Source organism: Sinocyclocheilus grahami, unplaced genomic scaffold, assembly GCF_001515645.1.
Source record: "Sinocyclocheilus grahami isolate Dianchi unplaced genomic scaffold, SAMN03320097.WGS_v1.1 scaffold219.1, whole genome shotgun sequence".
Lineage (NCBI taxonomy): Eukaryota > Metazoa > Chordata > Actinopteri > Cypriniformes > Cyprinidae > Sinocyclocheilus > Sinocyclocheilus grahami.
This window is the reverse complement of record NW_015505398.1, coordinates 364,436-382,808: the sequence shown is the minus strand read 5'-3', so window position 1 is coordinate 382,808 and position 18,373 is coordinate 364,436. Positions and strand designations below refer to the sequence as shown.

Genomic DNA, 18,373 nt, shown 5'->3' with positions numbered 1-18,373 from the left:
CACTCTTAAGTTCTCACAGATGCTTTCATAACATGGCAGATTTCAGAGGTGTGTTTTAGTCAGATCCATAGTTTGGCAGAAGCTTAATGTCAGAATGAGCATTTGTCACGCTGTGGCGTCGTAGGTTTCCCACTCGCTCAAAGTACATCTCCCTTCCTGTTCTACTACAGGGGACAGCAGAGAGCCTTCAGAGATATGATGAGTAATCCTTATCTCAGGCTGACTCACTTGTGGTCTTGTGGCGCTTTGTTCAGTGCAGCCTACAGGAGTGTGAGAAAGTCACAGATTTGTAGCCAAAGTTAAAGAGGCTGCAACCTTTATGACTTCCCCAACCTGTAGAACTTTATTGCATGGAACACAAAAGGGAAACTGAAAGTAAATGAAGACTGGGATTTTTAACCTCCAAGTCATGTGAATTTGGAACAACATGGGGGTGATTGTGTTTTTGGGTGAAATAACATTTTATTTTGTGGCTGGGGAAATGTCAGAATTGTCTGCTCATTTTGAGATGGCAGCAGAATAACTTTGGGCTTAGATTAAACTATAATGAATCAGTATTGGTTTTCCTACTTGCGTGTCTGCAGTTCCATAAGTAGGGTTTGACCACTAGCGCCACCAGACTCTCAAGGTGGCAATATTGCTTTGATGGGCCTCTGGATTCCTGAATTCCCTACACAGACAAGAACAGCCATGAACAATAGAGATGCTTAAACACCTGGCCATTCAGCATGTGTTTGTGGTTTATATTCACCTGTAGCACAAGTAGCATTTGTGTGATGGATGCTGGGATGAGAGACAGATTCTTGCACAGCAGGTCACCCAGAGAGAGCTTCAATAGGACCAGATCCCTGAAACCGAGAAGAGCCATCTGTCTCACTGTCAACTCCTGCCCCTGCATATAGAATTAGAGAGAGAAACAGAATACATTTCATGCAGAATCAAAATATACCACAATTAAATTAACCACAGGGGTTTTAAATGTTTTTTATTATGCAACCTCTAGCCTTGCTGTGACACATTTGATGTCTCAAGTAAGTGCAGACCTCGTGTAAATGTTTGAACCTATTATACTATTTGCTAAGGAATGTCAAGTTCACAAGCAGATTTACCTGCAGAGGATATAAAATAGCCTGCAACATGGGCAGAATCTCAGTGAAAAACCTATCCCACACCTGGGCCAAAACAAACAGCTGTCTCTCTCCTGAAGGAAAAAGATCATGTTATAATGATGGACACTCACAACGATGGGCACAAACAGCAGATCCACCACATCTTGTGTCTCACCTTCATGCTTCTGAATCTCATCCAAAATGATTGATAGACCTTTGGTCAAAATCTGATTCTGCAAATAATCATATGAAGAAATATTAGCATGTTTTTCTTTTACCAGTAATGCATTTATTTTTACTTGTTTTACCAGAAGAAGAACGCCAGGGGCTCTGACACACTAAAGCACCTGGAAATACTCTTTGATAATCAAAAAGAACCCCATATCTGTCCTTAGAAGCCACCTGCATGGGTGATAGCAAATAGCTGCTTAATGTAGTTATTACACATTCATTTAAAATGTGATTTTATAGCTAGTTTAGTTTATACCTGGTATTTTCATTCAAGCAGTACAGTTCATTCGGCTTTAGTTCCTCTCCCTTGAACACCTTAATAACAGCAGCATAGATACTAAAAAAAGAAAGCATTCATATTTTTGAATATTAAAGTCATACTTCAAGGCAACAGAAAAACAAACAAACCTTTACTGGAGAAAAAAAAAGAAGAAAGTGGACATTTCAAAAATGTCTATACTTGTTTGTAAGAGCAGTGCTGGGACCCTGCAGGATGGTGTCAGCGGTGGACGGAGCTGAATGGAGGTCTGTTAGAACATAAGGGTTCAATAAATAAGCCTGTAAAACTTTAGGAGTGAAATGAAGAAATAGAGCTTTCTATTTAATAGCTCAGGCATGTAGCATAGCCAACTGCTATGTCAGTTCACAGCAACCAGGCCATTTCCAGGTTTTTAGAGCTGTGTGAAAGTAGACAGGTGGATCTGACACATTATCTACTTCCTGTGGTACACCAACTTCCTGTTACTAACTGTCCTGTTCTGTTTACATCTGTTCACTCATTAACCTCAAATCAACTCAACACTTTGTATCTTGTTCTTTTGAGGATCTAGCACACCGACAACATGTCCGAGTGATACAGCAAAATCCTTTCAGAAAACTACGGTACAAAACAAATGCTCAAAATAAGTCAGAGTTGTGGCCAAAGGATGCAAGGTTCATTGGTGCCGATCTGGGTCATGTCCTGAGCATATATCATTCTGATATACACACACCTAATATATATATATATAATACATATGCAAACTTTTTATAAATAATTCTGCATATGCAATTACAACCAAACACATAAAGATTTACACAGTCTCATGAAACGCTTGAAGAGTTTTTTACTGAACTTTTTATTCTTTTTTCTCATTCATTGTTGCAACAAACCATATAAATATTATAAAAATGAGTAAGAAATCATGTATAGTGTTATTGATTTTGCAGCACACACAAATATATTCATCTCAAACATTTGGAACAGAAAGAAAACTTTGTTCCAAGAGCAGAAAAGTCATAGTAAAGGAACACAGGAAATGTAATACATACCAAGCCTGTCCATCACAGTGCAGAAATAACTATGATATTAGCAGAGTCCTTTTCAGCTTCCTTACATAATCTAGATCAGGGCTTCAGCGTTAAGAAAAAAAAACACTGTGGGTTCGTTCAGAGCGAATGTGTCCTCTTTTAGTTCTGGTAATCTTACTGAAAACAGACTTTGCAAAATCCTTCTTTTCCCTCAAGGCTGATTTTGATGTCCCTTGTGCACATTGGGTAAATTTGCCTAGTCAACTGGTTACTGATTCATTACCTATGGGAACGGTATTGGTCATTCTTGATAATGAATAATCTGTGTTTTTCTGTGTGAAACTGTGCACTGTGAAAGATGATACGAATATGTATACACTACTGTTCAGGTGTTTGGGGGCAGCATATATATATATATATATATATATATATATATATATATATATATATATATATATATAGACACACACACACAGGTGCATCTCAATAAATTAGAATGTCGTGGAAAAGTTCATGTATTGAGAAGCCGAACTCAGGTGTGATAAACCACAGTTTTAACAGAGGGGCAAACACTTCTTCACACAGGGCCATGTAGTTTTGGATTTTGTTTTCCCTTAATAATAAAAACCTTAATTTAAAAACTGCGTGCTGTGTTCACTTGTGTTATCTTTGACATATATATATATATATATCATTTTTTTTATATATACATAAATATTTTTACTCAGCAAGGATGCATTGATCTATTTCATTGATTATTTGATTGATATGCACAGACTATTTTAAATCAGATTTTAAATCTTAAACTTTAAGATTTAAACTGTTTAAATCTTAATTTAGAGATTTTTCTTTACAAATTTAAATCTTTTCAAATCTTTTTATTTTTATTTAAAAAGCAACTTTTTATTCTTTAAGAATCCTGAAAAATGCCCATCATGGTTTCCACAAAAAAAACAGCACAACTATTTTTAATTGTGATGATAATGTTTCTGAAGGATTATGTAACTGATGAACTGGAGTAATGGCTGCTGAAAATTCAGCTTTGCCATCACAGGAATAAATGACATTTAAAATACACTAGTAAACATTTGAAGTGGATCAAAAACTTTCATCAAAGTTGTCCTAAAACCTAAAACGCGTTCATGTCTTAGGACAACTTTTTTTGATCCACTTCAAATGCTGACTACTTCATATTAAAATAGAAAACAGCTCTTTTAAATTGTAACAATATAGCTGTTTTTAGTGTTTTTTTAATTAAATAAATGCAGCCTTGGTGAGCACAATAAACTTTCAAAAACAATCTTACCGATCACAAACTTTTGAATGGTAGTGTACATATATTTATTAATTGTAAAAGCCTATTGAAATGAGGAAGTAAAGGACTTTGTAGCATTCATACAATGCAATTCAATTGACAAAGTTCATTTTACTGATAAAGTCTGACCAGGTTGTGATAGAAGGGCAAAAAGAAAATTAATATTATTCTAACTACAAAATAATAATAATAACAACACAATTTCAATTAACTGAAGTGCATTAAATTATAAAATGAGTAAAAATTGATATTTTTATTGTATAGAAAATTTGTATAATGATAATTATAATTTAGTGCTATTTAGCTGCAAAAATATAACGCACAAAGAAATAACTCTGCATAGTGTGTCTCTCGTTTTGTGGCCTGGAGTCTCAATTACAATAACCTATACCAAACTACTATTATTCTATTTCCAGTTAAATAAAACAAACGCATAATAACGTGGCCAGATCACTGATCAATGTAAGGCAGTTTCTTGTCGACACCATATCCTGAATGTCCCGATGGCTGCTGCCGCTTGGCTTCCTGTGGATGTGGATTTCTGGAGCTGGCAATGGACCCTGCAAAACACAGATAGCGTAGTGTAACCTTAGGAGGACCAAACCTCTGAGACAATGGAAAGAAGACACTGAGTAAGAGAGAGAACAAATGAGGCACAGAGATAAAGTCAGAAGAAGAGACAAAACAAGGGAGACCAACATAATAGTAAAGAAAGCCTCACGTGGGGCTTTAGGTGCGTCTCTGTCACACTTCAGAGTACTTTTGTGGAAACACTCTGCAATCCAAGACAACACCTCTCCACAATACCTCACCTAAAGATGAAGTTTCATTTTCAGTAAAGCCATGAACTTAAATGACACATCTCAACACATTCAGTCAGCAGCTACTCCTTCACCTCACCTCAGTCTCCACTGTTGCCATGCGCTTTTCTTGCTCCTTAAAACCCCCAACCATCCTCAGCAAACTCTGTACCCTATGAAGTGTTACACGCAAAAAAAAGTAGATTAAAATGGTTATACATACACTCATTCAGCATAGATTTGCTGAAGCCACCTGTAAATCCCAATATAAGAAAATGGGTTAATAACACATCTGAGTGTAACTCACTTAGAGGAGGTGTATCGGAGTCTCTCTGCACTGCTCTCCCTGTGCTCATGCTCCAGTTTAGCCAGGTAGTTCTCCTTCTGCACTGTCTCCCATGTCATTAGCTTCTGGTCCAGTCCAGCCGATAGTTCCCTCTCTAACCATGACAATAAAAGAGGAACAAACATTTAACCACAGTTTCTTTAAATATTTTCTTAGCTTTTTTTCTGACGTGTTCCGTCATGTCATGTGTTCCTTTCTTGGTCATTTTCGATATTTCTTGTAACTTGCCTCTAAAAGAAAGTTACAAAATGGGTAGGCCTATTCATTATGAATTATCAGAATAATCTGCACAGGAAGCACACACACACACAGCTTGAAGATCTATTTACCCAGCAGATCCTGCTTGGTTTCTGTAGTTTTGATGAGGCTGAGGAGAGCTTGAGAGATGTGGCTGATGATGATGAAGGGTGGAGCCAATGCAGGGCGGCTGTGGTATTCAACAATCAGGTTATAACGTTGAAACTTCCAAAAGATGTCTGCATTCTCCTGCACCACCTGGAAGGTGTAGCTGTGGAGAGAGTTTCATGGCATTTTTAGTAGAAAAAATGAACAAAGAAATAAACATATTCAGTGGTGACCAAAATTAGAACACCTGACAGATCTGAAAATATTGACCTTTTTTGCCTCCAATATATGATTTAATTTCATAATGTTCATGAAACATGCAGATGGTTGCTCTGAGCATCACAAATATCAGATGAAGTGAGTCGTACTGTTTTTATCCAGTTGTAACTTTAATATTTGGTGTGTCCACCTTTTGCAGCAATTACAGCAGTACATCTCTCTGGCATAGTGTCAATATATTTCCAGAGAACTTCAACACTAATGTCATCCCACGGCTTCTGCAACTCAAGCCAAAGGCTTTCCTTTGAATGTACAATAGATCTGTCCAGTTTGTGTATGTACTGTATGCATGTATGTATGTATATATGTATATATGTTCCTAAGAGCACAGTGGCCTCCATCATCCTTAAATGGAAGACGTTTGGGACAACCAGGACCCTTCCTAGAGCTGGCCGTCCGGCCAAACTGAGCTCTCGGGGGGGAAGAGCCTTGGTGAGAGAGGTAAAGAAGACCCAAAGATCACTGTGGCTGAGCTCCAGAGATGCAGTCGGGAGATGGGAGAAAGTTGTAGAAAGTCAACCATCACTGCAGCCCTCCACCAGTCGGGGCTTTATGGCAGAGTGGCCCGACGGAAGCCTCTCCTCAGTGCAAGACACATGAAAGCCCGCATGGAGTTTGCTAAAAAAACACCTGAAGGACTCCAAGATGGTGAGAAATAAGATTCTCTGGTCTGATGAGACCAAGATAGTGCTGTGTGTACATTAATGAGGAAAAAAAATGAACTTAAATGATTTAGCAAATGGCTGCAATATAACAAAGAGTGAAAAATTTAAGGGGGTCTGAATACTTTCCGTACCGTATGTATGTATGTATGTATGTATTGTATGTATTGTATGTATTGTATGTATGTATGTATGTATATATATATATATATATATATATATATATATATATATATATATATATATATACAAACAATATTAAAAAACACACACACACACACACACACACACACAAAACCTAAACATGACTCTTTACTGGAAAAACAGAAACTGTACTTTACTACTCTGCAATGAAGAATTACCATAACATAGATATTAGCCAGACTCTAACCTGAACATGGCAATAAGAAGGTTGAGCAGCAGCACATTTGTGACCAGCAAATAGATGACGAGCAGCAGAATGACCAGCCAGTTGGCGTAGATGTTTGGGCAGGGAGGCAGAGTGCCTAAGATGATCTCCTGCACATCAGTAGTGCAGTTATCATCTGGCATTTTTGCTGCTGTGAAGATACATGGACAAATCCAGTCAACAATAAACTACAATAGCTCCACCTAGTGTTCAAGTCTAATAACTAAACACAAACAGATACTGACAGAAATGATCTGACTACACCCATTGAAAAAAAGAAAGAAAAAAACCCCCTTCAGATTCTAGGTCAATTATGAATCTAGGTCAAATAGCTCTAGCTCTCTCTCTCTCTCTCTCTGTGTGTGTGTGTGTGTGTGTGTGTTTGTATAAGAAATATTGCCTTGGTAACTAACTGAGCTAAAATTACTAAATTAAAACTGAAAATATAAAAATAAAAACTATTAATAACTAGTATAATATTTTATATATATATATATATATATATATATATATATACACACACACATTTTTTTTTTGCAAACAGTGAGCTACAATGTGCTCAAAGCAAGAATATTGGCAGTGTACCATCTATTTCCTCCAGAGGAATCTGTCCAAATATATGGAGGTATGGTCGGTACAGTGCCCTGCGGAAGACCCAGTCGATGCGCGGGTCATTGGGGTGCAGAAGGGCTTGTGTCGTCACTCCATACGCTATCAGCCACACGCTCAGGAAGAACAAGAAGAAGAACACATCTTTGATCTGTGAAACCATTTAAAAACATGATGGATGTTAAATGGATGTTTCTTCTGACTATGATTTGTAATTTTAAATGAGACGATGTCAAGTTTCACCATTCTCTCCACAATGATGATTTTAGGCCCGAGTTGCTTATGGATGGCAAAAATGTGAATGAGTCTTAAGGTGAAAACCATGAAGTCCAAAGCAAGAACAGTGCGGCCAGCCTCATACGTGCTTGTGGCCATCCTTGAGAAAACATAGGATTCATATTAAGCACATTGTTACTCTAATGCGGCTCATACAACAGCACTATGTGATCATAATACCTGCATGACAATCCCACCACGAAAAGAGAGATGGCCACCATGTCACATTTGTTCCAGTTATCCTCTACATATAGCTTCATCTTCTTAAAAATACTCATGTCTTCATCCGTGAAGAAACTCTGTGGATCAGAGTGTGTTAAAAATGATTGCATACACCGAATACCAATATAACTGCACCCCCCCCCCCCCCCCCAATAGCATCGAGGAAGTCTCAAAAAATAATTTGCTGATTGAAATGCTCAATGTTATTCCCCCACAAGCCTTGATCAACCTGTTCTGCACCTCTGTCATTGAATCTGTCCTCACCTCATCCATAACTGTCTGGTATCGCATATTTATTTCATCACACATGAAGCCACACCTTTGCATATTATAGGCACCCAGCAGAAAGAATCATTGGCTACCATCTACCCTAGCCATCTAATGAGTCGGAGTTCAGGAAATGGGCAGGTGAGATCAGAAATGAGTGTTTAAACCCTGGTCAGCACCCCTATTTGAATCGCTACCCACAAAGAACCATTTCAGACCCATTAAAACAACAACTAAACCAGTATCTTCACCTGTGATGCCACTCTTATAAACAACTTCCCTGAACTGGATATGTTCCTTAACCCTTCTCCCAGTTTTGCTGGCACTGTTTGTTCAGCTGCTTGGGCACACTGGCCACTTCACTGCTAAACTGCATTTGTACCTGTTATTTCGGATGAACCCTACACTCCACCCTGCATGTGTATTGTATTGTGTATTGTTTGTATTTTCCTGCACTGTATTGTACTATATTATATATGGCATGCTGCATTGTACTGTATTTAATGATGAATCGGTTGTGCTCTCTTGCATTGCATTTTCTACTGTATTTTTGCGATGTACTTTTCTGCAGTGTTTAAAATGTTAGACTTCTGAAAGGCAATTTATATATATTTTAATAAAAGATTTCTGTACAGTATGAATATGTAAAGTACAGATTATTAATCAGAGTATATTGTCTGTATCAACATGTCAGGGTTAACTCATACTAGAAAATGAAATGAATTCATATTAAAATTAATTTATGTGAACTTTTAGGTTAATTTTAGAATCTACCTCCTTAAATTCAAATTACAGTTATGCACCTTATTTGCTACTTCAATACAAATCAAATTAGAATTCACGAGGAATTTTGCGCAACCCTGTGTGTGACCCAGTGTGTCTGAAAACCAGCCACACTACATCAGTGTTATTTTAGTATTATTTATATGTTATTACAGTAGAAATTAATATTTTAAATGATTATTTTAACATTTTCATTTTAATGTTAGTTTAATTTTGTTATCAAAAAAATTATTTTAAATTTAATTTCAAAATAAGTTTTAGTACTAACATTACTAAAACTAAATTAGAAAAAAGTTAAGCTACATAGAAATATAATAAAAATGACAATAGAATATGATTTCAGTTAGTTGCTAAGGAAACACTTCTAATTTTAATTTACATTTTTGCGCAACCCTGTGTGTGACCCAGTGTGTCTGAAAACCAGCCACACTACATCAGTGTTATTTTAGTATTATTTATATGTTATTACAGTAGAAATTAATATTTTAAATGATTATTTTAACATTTTCATTTTAATGTTAGTTTAATTTTGTTATCAAAAAAATTATTTTAAATTTAATTTCAAAATAAGTTTTAGTACTAACATTACTAAAACTAAATTAGAAAAAGTTAAGCTACATAGAAATATAATAAAAATGACAATAGAATATGATTTCAGTTAGTTGCTAAGGAAACACTTCTAATTTTAATTTACATTTTTCTTCTAAAATTTACATTTTATATTACTTGTTTTATTTCAATTAATGATTTTTTTGAAGCTTTCGTTTTATGTTAACAATAATAACACTGCTCTACATATTCTAAAGAATCCTAAATTTAGATATGTTAACTAGATATCTATGATAACTATGTTTCTCATACTTTTTGATAAAAAACTCAAAGTCATTTCAGCAGAGAACCATAAGAGACTTTCAACATACAAACGCAATTTAAAAACAATCACACAGATTTTAAACAATAGATCATTGGCATTCAGTTCTACCTGACGGATTTCCTCCAACACCAGGGTAAAGACCCAGAAGTAGAGGATAATTTCAGCTGCAGACGGGCCATGTGGCGGTGGGGGCCTGAAGTCCAAAAGGAGCACGTAACTGAACAGTATGAGGAAAGCAAAGTACATGATGACATTCCCCATGAACACAATGCATGGAGCGCTCCAGAAACGATTCCACTTCTGCAGCATCACATAAATGAAAGCTGCACTGCATCTCTGCACTGCAGAATCACCGCCACCTTCAGCAGCACTAAGAAAAAAAGAAAAACGAAAACAGATGTCTTCAAAAAGATCTTTCAACTTCACTGTAGTTTTTAAGTTTCCAGTAGGAAACAGAGGCTTACACTGGGTCCTCGTCTGTGAGTAACAAGGCCTGCTCTGTTTCCAAACTGTCCAGCTCGGCAAACGGTTCCCCTTCACCTTTGCTCACTTTTTCCTCTGCACTGTGACAAATGCACACACATATTGATGCACAATGAATCAAAAATCAGTTTAAATGTCACACATGGAATTAATCACAACAAATGTCCCCACTTGAACTTGACGAGGTTGGTCCAAACGAGGGGAGGCATGAAGAACGTGAGCACGAGTCTAGCGATGGAAGTGTCTGTCCTCATGGCTCCCCACCAGACTTTGGTCAGCAGGGCCTGTGCAAGAGCATCCAGGTTGATCATGGGGATATGGTTGGTTGGTGGCATGATAATGTAAGAATTAGACATAAGCTGTTACCTGGACACCATCGTGAGCAAAAAAGCATTTAGCATCTGCCAAAGTGGCGAGATTCAGGACCGTTGCTTTGCTCCAGCAGCATGTTTTCCTCACCAGGAGCGAATAGGCTCTGTCTTCACTGTTTGAATAACACTCACTGAACAGATCTGTCAGAACAGTGCAGGTATCAGGACTGACAGTTCTGGTAGTTACACTTAATGAAACATTTCATCCAGAAATTAACATTGTGTGTCATTTACTCACCCTAACTCAAATTAACTGTTTGGTTACCATCATTCTTCAAATTCTTCAAATCAGCCGTAAAGAAGTCATACAGGTATGGAACAACATAAGGGTGAGTAAATGATGACAGGATTTTCATTTTGGGTGAGTTATTCCTGATTCTGTTCCTCAGACAAAACTGTTGTATGACTTCCGAAGGCTTGGAATACTGCTTTTTGTATAAAGCACTTTTACAATTTTTGGTGCATTCTGAAATGCTTTCCAAAATGTTATTGTATTGAAATGGGACAATGCTGAGTAGACCATCACAACATTTTCTACTATTTGTTTTACTTTTTTTTTATCAACATATAAAGGCCCCTTTTTAAAAGAAAATTAGCACCATATTTGACCCTGGTATATACAGTGTCAAAGATTTAATTCAATAAAAATAAATGTGACTGTGGCAGGATTATTACAACATGTAGTTAAAAATGACCCAGAGTTCACAGTTTTAAGTGTGAAAAACCATCCATGTCAGTATATCACTAAAGCCACTAACATTTATTTTAATTTTTAAAACAATGCTTCCTTGAACCTTAATATTGGATTAGTTTGTTCCCTATCATGTGGTTTGACAAAAAATGTACTCGACAAAGATGAAATGTTTGAATGATTGTGTTTTCCGCTCTGCTGAGCAATGAGCCTGTTGCTTGGTGGTGGTGTGATTCTCACCCATAGCAAACTGCTCGTATTTGGCATTCTTCATACTGCGAGCAGTCTCTGCTTCAGTAGCCAGATGGGCCATCTCCTTCATTATCTTACAGCCCACCAGAGCAGCTGCCACGGCCTCCGGGCCCTAAAAAACACAACCAGCTATTAAAGATGAATGTACAATAATGCATTGAACAAGTTAGGGAGAGCGTACGTCCTTCTTTTCCCGGACATGTCCTACCTTGGATTTCTAAACTGGCTGGGTTTGGCGCTTTGTTTCCTATTGTCATACCCTCTACAGTCCTCATAATTTATATTTAGACATATTTGCATTGGTTTTGACCATTCTCTGTAGAACGGTCAACCTTCTAACAATCCACGATTGGTCGATTAGGTACAATGCCTGCACGCTATTGGTCAAATGACTTTTCAGTCATTTCATTCAATAAGTATAAAAACAGTAGACTGATGTCAAAACCCAGAAGACTAATTCACCATGATAAACTAAATACAACTAACAAAACAATTTTGTTCTCACACTCCATGCCACATCCCCACTGAAGATCTCACTTTTAGCAATGTCCACCCTATTCCAGGCCACAGCCAGTTTCAGCTCATCCAGGAAGTCCTGTGCTTCCTGACTTTGACTCTTACAAGCTGAGCCCAGACAAGAACATTTATGAACTCACTGACATCATTATGCAGAAATATACCATTTCCCCATATGTTTGCTGGAGTTAGTATAAAATCACAGTTACATACCTTTAACCAGAGCTTTGAGAATTACTGTGTCCAGTTCTGAGTCCTGCTCTGGGTCATGAACTGTCAGCAGGTGACCGTGGTCCAATATTCTCTGGATCTAATGGACAAAATCCGAGTCTTTACACACATAACTTGTGCCTAAAACAGCATGATCCATCCTTGCATAAAAACACAATGTCTAGCTATCTTAAAACAAAGATAGTCCTTTACCAGTTTGACCCAGGAAGGGATTTCAGTGCTGTGTAGGCCATTGGTGAAGGTGTTTATCAGCAGCTCTTGGACCATGTCAGCATCCCAGCAACCTCTGTCCATCAGGGTCACTAAAATATCAGCGACTCCTCCTGAGCCAGCTAAAATCAGCCAGGGTATTGAATTCTGAATATTCTTGTACATTTTCTGTAAGAATGGATTGGAAGTGGATATTACCATCATGCTACAACAAAACACTTCATTAGATATACTTCAAAAATAAAATGTTAAGAGAGACCTGTAATATCCTTGGCTCTCCATGAACCAGAAGACATAAGACAGGGATTTCTATACTGCCTGTGCCTGTTAGAACAATAAACTCATGTGAAAATATATACACGAGAACATAAAACATTACTAAATTTACAGAGACATTCGGGGAGAAAACGCATCTCAACTCACCTCCATATCCTGTGCGCTGCAGAGAGATGTGTTTGAGCATCTTGACTCTCATCTCACCAGGTCTCTGTAGGTCCTCGTCCACCAGAATGAAATGAGAATGATTGCAGTCCAAAGAGTACACTGCACCGTGGGGAAGATCCTCAGATGGATATTTTGCTGGATGGTCAGGCTAAACAAAAATACCAAATTATAAAAAAGAAACAATGTTTAACAACTTATAAAATCAATTTTCATTTGCGTTTTAAAAAATGTATTTGTACACATAAATATTTAATGACGTTATAGAGTGGGAAATTTTGTAGGCCATACCGGAAGTTAGCATCACTCTGATTTTCTTGACAAAAAGCCAAAAAAATAAACTTTTGGATTAATGCAGAAAATAAGTGACCAAGAAAAATTCTGAAGCCTAAGTACAATCCCCCGAAGTAAAAAGATAAAGTTAGGCATTAAACAAACTACACAACGTTTGCATGACTTAACATCATCACCTCTTAGCTCATTCAATCTTACAAGTTTGACTTAGAATAGTTTGAAAGAGTGCAAGTATAAACACAACGAGGCTGTAAAAGAATAATGTCGCCTTCAGCCTCTGTAGTCCAGTCTTATTTAGACACTTAAACCGCCATTTTTAAGACAAGTAAAAGCTAAAAACAACACAAGTGAGGTATTAATAATATATTTTATATTATATAATAAATTGCGGAAATATCTTGAGCATGGGTGAACCACGAAACAAACAAACAACAAAAAAGATGGAAACTAAGTGCAGGAATTCTAACTTGTTTCTGGGTTTTAGGACTCATTTCTGCAGCACTCTCTTGTGTAACAAAAAATCCACATGCTTTTTCCGTGCAACTGAATCATATAATTGTAACATAAATCACATAATTATCACATCAAAATGTATCATTTGAGAAGACCTTTCTATTCATGTCAGCAGGAAGTCCTCACCCTTGCAGCCAGCAGAAGATCTCTGTTCTGAATCATGTTCCAGGGTGGAACTCCAATGGCCACCACTCTCACCTTAGGGGAAGTGCTCGCTAGAGAGTGGTCCCTTACAGCCTGACCCAGGTTCTTGGTGATGCCAAAACGCAAACCACTGGTGAAGATCCATGCCCCTGTGTGGGTCAAGGGTCAAAGGTCTGTAACAGTCAAAAAGAGATTGCGATTTTTGTTTTTAGTGAACAATAAATTACCCACCTGTGCTCTGTGCTGCCTTCACAAGGCCTTTCCTAAGTGTGTCCCTCAGCCAGGGCTTCATCTGAGCCACTTCATCACCTCCCATTAGTGCCACCACCAGATGAGGAGGGGCCAGACCCCACTGCTTAGTCAACATCTGGTAGATTTCAGCCGGATCTGTGGAGCTGGTTACCCTGACAAACTGGACTGACAAATAAAGTCTGTGAATAATGTGCACAAGCTTGAACTCATTAGTGGTGAATTCGATGAATTACAATGAAAAGATTCTGTAAATATCTGTCCTTATATACCTTGCCCCTGGTCCGACTGACTCCAACAAAATCAATATCTCCCAAATGTCCGGCCATCCATTGGGGTTTATCAAACCTCTCATTGCCCTTCTCGCCCATTTGAATAACAGACTCTGTAAGCGGGGTGTAACACTGACATCCCGGTAGAGAACTGCAAATAGTGACACACAAGCTCAAGAATTTTGAACGGTGTTAAATATTTAGTGGTAATAAGTGGTGCAACTAGCCTCACCCGTGTTCTTGGGACTCAATCAACAGTTCCCCACATCGCAGACACCTCCTGCCCTGCCGTAACACCCCCTACAGACAGAATTCAAATGCATTTGCATCCCAGTCCAGTCAGGAGCTGATGATTTGTTCAGCGAGGCACTTCAGGTAGTTGGAAATGTTCATGTAAAGCAGAAGCAATTTTCATTTTCATCTGGTAAATTCTGGTAAAGGCCGAGCCACATATGAACTGAGAAACTGATGTGCTTTTTACCAACCAGAGGTAAAGTTAGAAAATATCAAGCAAGCAGAAAGAAAGAAAGAACAAGTTAAAGACAAAAAAGAAGACACTAGATTGCAGCTGCATGGCGTTTGAACATGGAAATGCTTTGACATAAAAAATCACCCATGTAAACTTACATGTCATTATAAACACTGATAGCAGCCATAATTGATCACCCACAGAAGTAGTCTATGCAACTGACAACTAAAGCTTATTTGCATCCTGGTCAACAAGTGATTATGAAGTCAGTTCCCTCATGTGGTTGAAGAGGCACGGACAGAAACAGCCATAGTAAAAGCAGTCAGGAACAGAAGCGTCATGCTATAAAACCATTTCAGGCTGTTCACAGCATGTGATTGGTGCAATCAGATCTGAATGAGCTTGATTAATCTCTTTTCAATCAATTTGATCCAAATGCTATCAGGTCCAGGTATAGCTTTCACCATGCCTGCTTCATGACAGCCATTTTAAACCTTTCGAAACTTCCAGTTTCCTAATGGTTGCCATTCCTTTCATTGTTTTTAAGCAGGAGACGCAATATGGTTTGATCAGTTAACATGCAATTGCTCCCAATTGGCATTCATTGTGAGCTGCTCATTGAATGTTTATGTAAAACGTGAATAAATAATAATTTATTTTTGAAGGGAGGATGTGATTATTGAAAAGTACCAGTGACACTTATGCAAACATGACTGATGTGTGTGTGTGTGGGAGTGTGGAGAGGTGCAGGAGCTGCCCATGATTTGACTAGGGGATGAGATGGGGTGTATGATGAGAGAAGAAAATGCCATAGACACTGCAGCACACAAACACTATCATTTGCATTAAAGTTCACACACAGACATTAGATCCATGAGGAAACAGATCTTTAGCAATGACACTTTATCAATGAATTGTTTTTACTATTATTATTTTTTTTCTACAACATCATTTTATCTCTCCATAGACTTTTTTTTAAAAGAAAATATATTTTCTTCAGTGTCCAACCATGTACTTGAACAAAAGTCAAGACATTAAGAAACACAGTAAAACTAGAGAGTTCGTCCTGAATCTTGTATCTTGAAATTTCAGAAACATCTAAGGCTGTAGAGGTATGTGAACAATAATTTGAAATGCTAAGCTTCACATATAGGCTATTAGTCACAAAATGCAAAATGAAAATATTTTTTATATTAATGTGGCTGCATCTTTACATATTTTGCTGTGAATGTCTTTTTCAGAAACTTTTCAACAATTTATATTCAACTCCACAGAAATGATCTGGAATCTCATGCCATGTTTTTTGTTAAAAGAGCTGACTTACCAGAGGAGTATCCTGATGCCCCAGCATATCTGGATGTTGGCTTTGCTCTTGGATCCTCCAGGCCCCTACAAGCTTGGGCAGCTCTGAGTGTCACCAGGAAGTGAATCGGAGGGTTTATGATGACAAAACCACTCCCTAACCCAGGGGCGTAGCCATCATTTCAGAAGTGAGGGGGACAGAAATGTTATATATATATATATATATATATATATATATATATATATATATATATATATAGATAGATAGATAGATAGATAGATAGATAGATAGATAAACCTTTTTTTTTCATTATTATTATCAATATTTAAAACAGTTGAGTAATTTTTTTCAGGATTCTTTGATGAATAGAAGGATCCAAAGATCAGCATTTATCTGAAATAAAAAGCTTTTGTAACATTATACACTATACCATTCAAAAGCTTAGATTTTTTTTTTGGAAAATAAATGATAGAAATGAACACTTTTATTTAGCAAGGATGCTTTAAATTGATCAAAAGTGATGATAAAGACATTTACAATGTTACAAAAGATTTCTATTTCAGATAAATGCTGTTCTTCTGAACTTTCTATTCATCAAATAAACCTGAAAAAATTCTACTCTGCTGTTTTCAACATAATACTAATAATAAATGTTTCTTGAGCATCAAATCAGCATATTAGAATGATTTCTGAAGATCATGTGACACTGAAAACTGGAGTAATGTCTGCTGAAAATTCAGCTTTGATCACAGAAATAAATTACATTTTAAAATATATTCAAATAGAAAACAGTTATTTGAAATAGCCTAGTAAAAATATTTCCAATTTTACTGTTTTGCTGTACTTTGGATCAAATAAACGCAGGCTTGGTGAACAGAAGAGACTTCTTTAAAAAACATAAAACATCTTACTGTTCAGAAACTTTTGACTGGCAGTGTATAGGCAACTTTAATTGTTCTCTCATTTCAAGCTTTTAAGTGACTTAGAAATCAGATAACTGCTGGACAATAACCAATAATAATGATTTGTTTATATACTACAAACACTTTTTTTATCACATAAGGCAGAATAGTTTCTATACTGTAATAAATGCTATGTCAATTAGCACTGCATTGTTCATATATTTTATTTATTACCTGGAGATGACTTGGCAAACACAAATAAACCATATATTGTCGCAATCGTATGTTTAATGTCTTCATGTTTCCAAACATTTCTGTTTTTTTGTGAAAACAACTGTTTTCATACAGCCATAGCGGACGCTTTTGCAGTGTTGCCAACTAATTTTCAGGGGAAGTTGCTAAAGGAAGGTTGATTTGTTGCTAAAAGTTGCTAAATGGTGTTGTGATGACGTCATTACGTTATCACGATGCAAAATTGTGTCAAATCTCAGCAAAAACATATATATATTTTATATATGTTAATTTAGATTTGTTCGTAGCAATATAAATGCATAGTGTAATATTAAAATATAAATAACTATTTTTAAATCCATTGAATTATCGAAAACGTACACATTTTTGAATGATTACAATGCAAGTTTTATACTTTAAAGCAGTTTATTAGTAGTTAGTTAGTATGCTGCGCTCTAAGAAAAGTAAAAAAAAATAATGCACAATCTGCTGTGTTAATATGAAGGAATTTTCTGGATTGATTTTTCCATAGGTTTTTGTACCTGCATTTTTAATTACGTATTGTATTTTGTCTTTTCAGGTTACAACGGATAACGGATAATGTCCTGGAAAATTACTAGCACCTTTTCCATTTTTCTGCATATTTTTCTTACAGTGTACGAACTCATCAACAATCGCAGGTACAAGCTACTAACAAAGTGTCTCATAAATGAAAAATAACAGTATTCGATTATTCAATTATTATTATTATTACTATTAAACAATTGCAAATAGCAGCTAACTTAATTCCTGCAACGTGTGTACTGCTAGGCATCTTCGGTTTCCTCTTTTTGTGTAATTTAAATGGTAAATTGTGCCTTTTTATCGTTTGAGTCACTTCTCAAAAGTTGCTCAAAGCTGCCAAATACATTTTTTTAAATAGCTAAATTTGTTGCTAGGTGCTTTTGGAAGAAAAAGTTGCTAGGGTAAGTCTGAAAAGTTGCT

At 36.7% G+C, this 18,373-nt stretch overlaps 1 protein-coding gene and 1 pseudogene across 1 annotated transcript; both read right to left on the bottom strand.

The window, feature by feature from the left end:
* Positions 1–31: 31 nt before the first annotated feature.
* On the bottom strand, positions 32–2,957 carry LOC107596432 (proline-rich protein 5-like; annotated as a pseudogene).
* A 1,308-nt stretch (positions 2,958–4,265) lies between these two features.
* Positions 4,266–16,348, bottom strand: LOC107596484 (transient receptor potential cation channel subfamily M member 5-like). Its single transcript, XM_016287231.1, has 24 exons — positions 16,278–16,348; positions 14,717–14,784; positions 14,485–14,635; positions 14,195–14,375; positions 13,946–14,112; positions 12,995–13,163; positions 12,831–12,895; positions 12,554–12,739; positions 12,344–12,440; positions 12,120–12,238; positions 11,603–11,726; positions 10,667–10,812; positions 10,472–10,584; positions 10,282–10,380; positions 9,926–10,187; positions 7,852–7,970; positions 7,639–7,771; positions 7,372–7,546; positions 6,769–6,937; positions 5,421–5,599; positions 5,053–5,185; positions 4,846–4,918; positions 4,667–4,757; positions 4,266–4,505 (listed from the first exon to the last, which is right to left on the bottom strand). Exons 1-24 carry the CDS (start codon positions 16,302–16,304, stop codon positions 4,396–4,398), a joined length of 3,156 nt encoding a protein of 1,051 aa, XP_016142717.1. The 5' UTR covers positions 16,305–16,348; the 3' UTR covers positions 4,266–4,395.
* Positions 16,349–18,373: the final 2,025 nt, after the last annotated feature.

Bases quoted from the DNA above. Each gene is read 5' to 3' on its own strand.
- LOC107596484 (XM_016287231.1), bottom strand. From the start codon at position 16,304: ATGCTGGGGCATCAGGATACTCCTCTG. The intron at 7,971-9,925 runs GTAGAACTGAAT...TCTGATCCACAG, and splicing joins TGTTGGAGGAAATCCGTCAG to AGTTTCTTCACGGATGAAGA. The intron at 5,600-6,768 runs GTTAGAGTCTGG...CTCTCTCCACAG, and splicing joins CTTCTTATTGCCATGTTCAG to CTACACCTTCCAGGTGGTGC.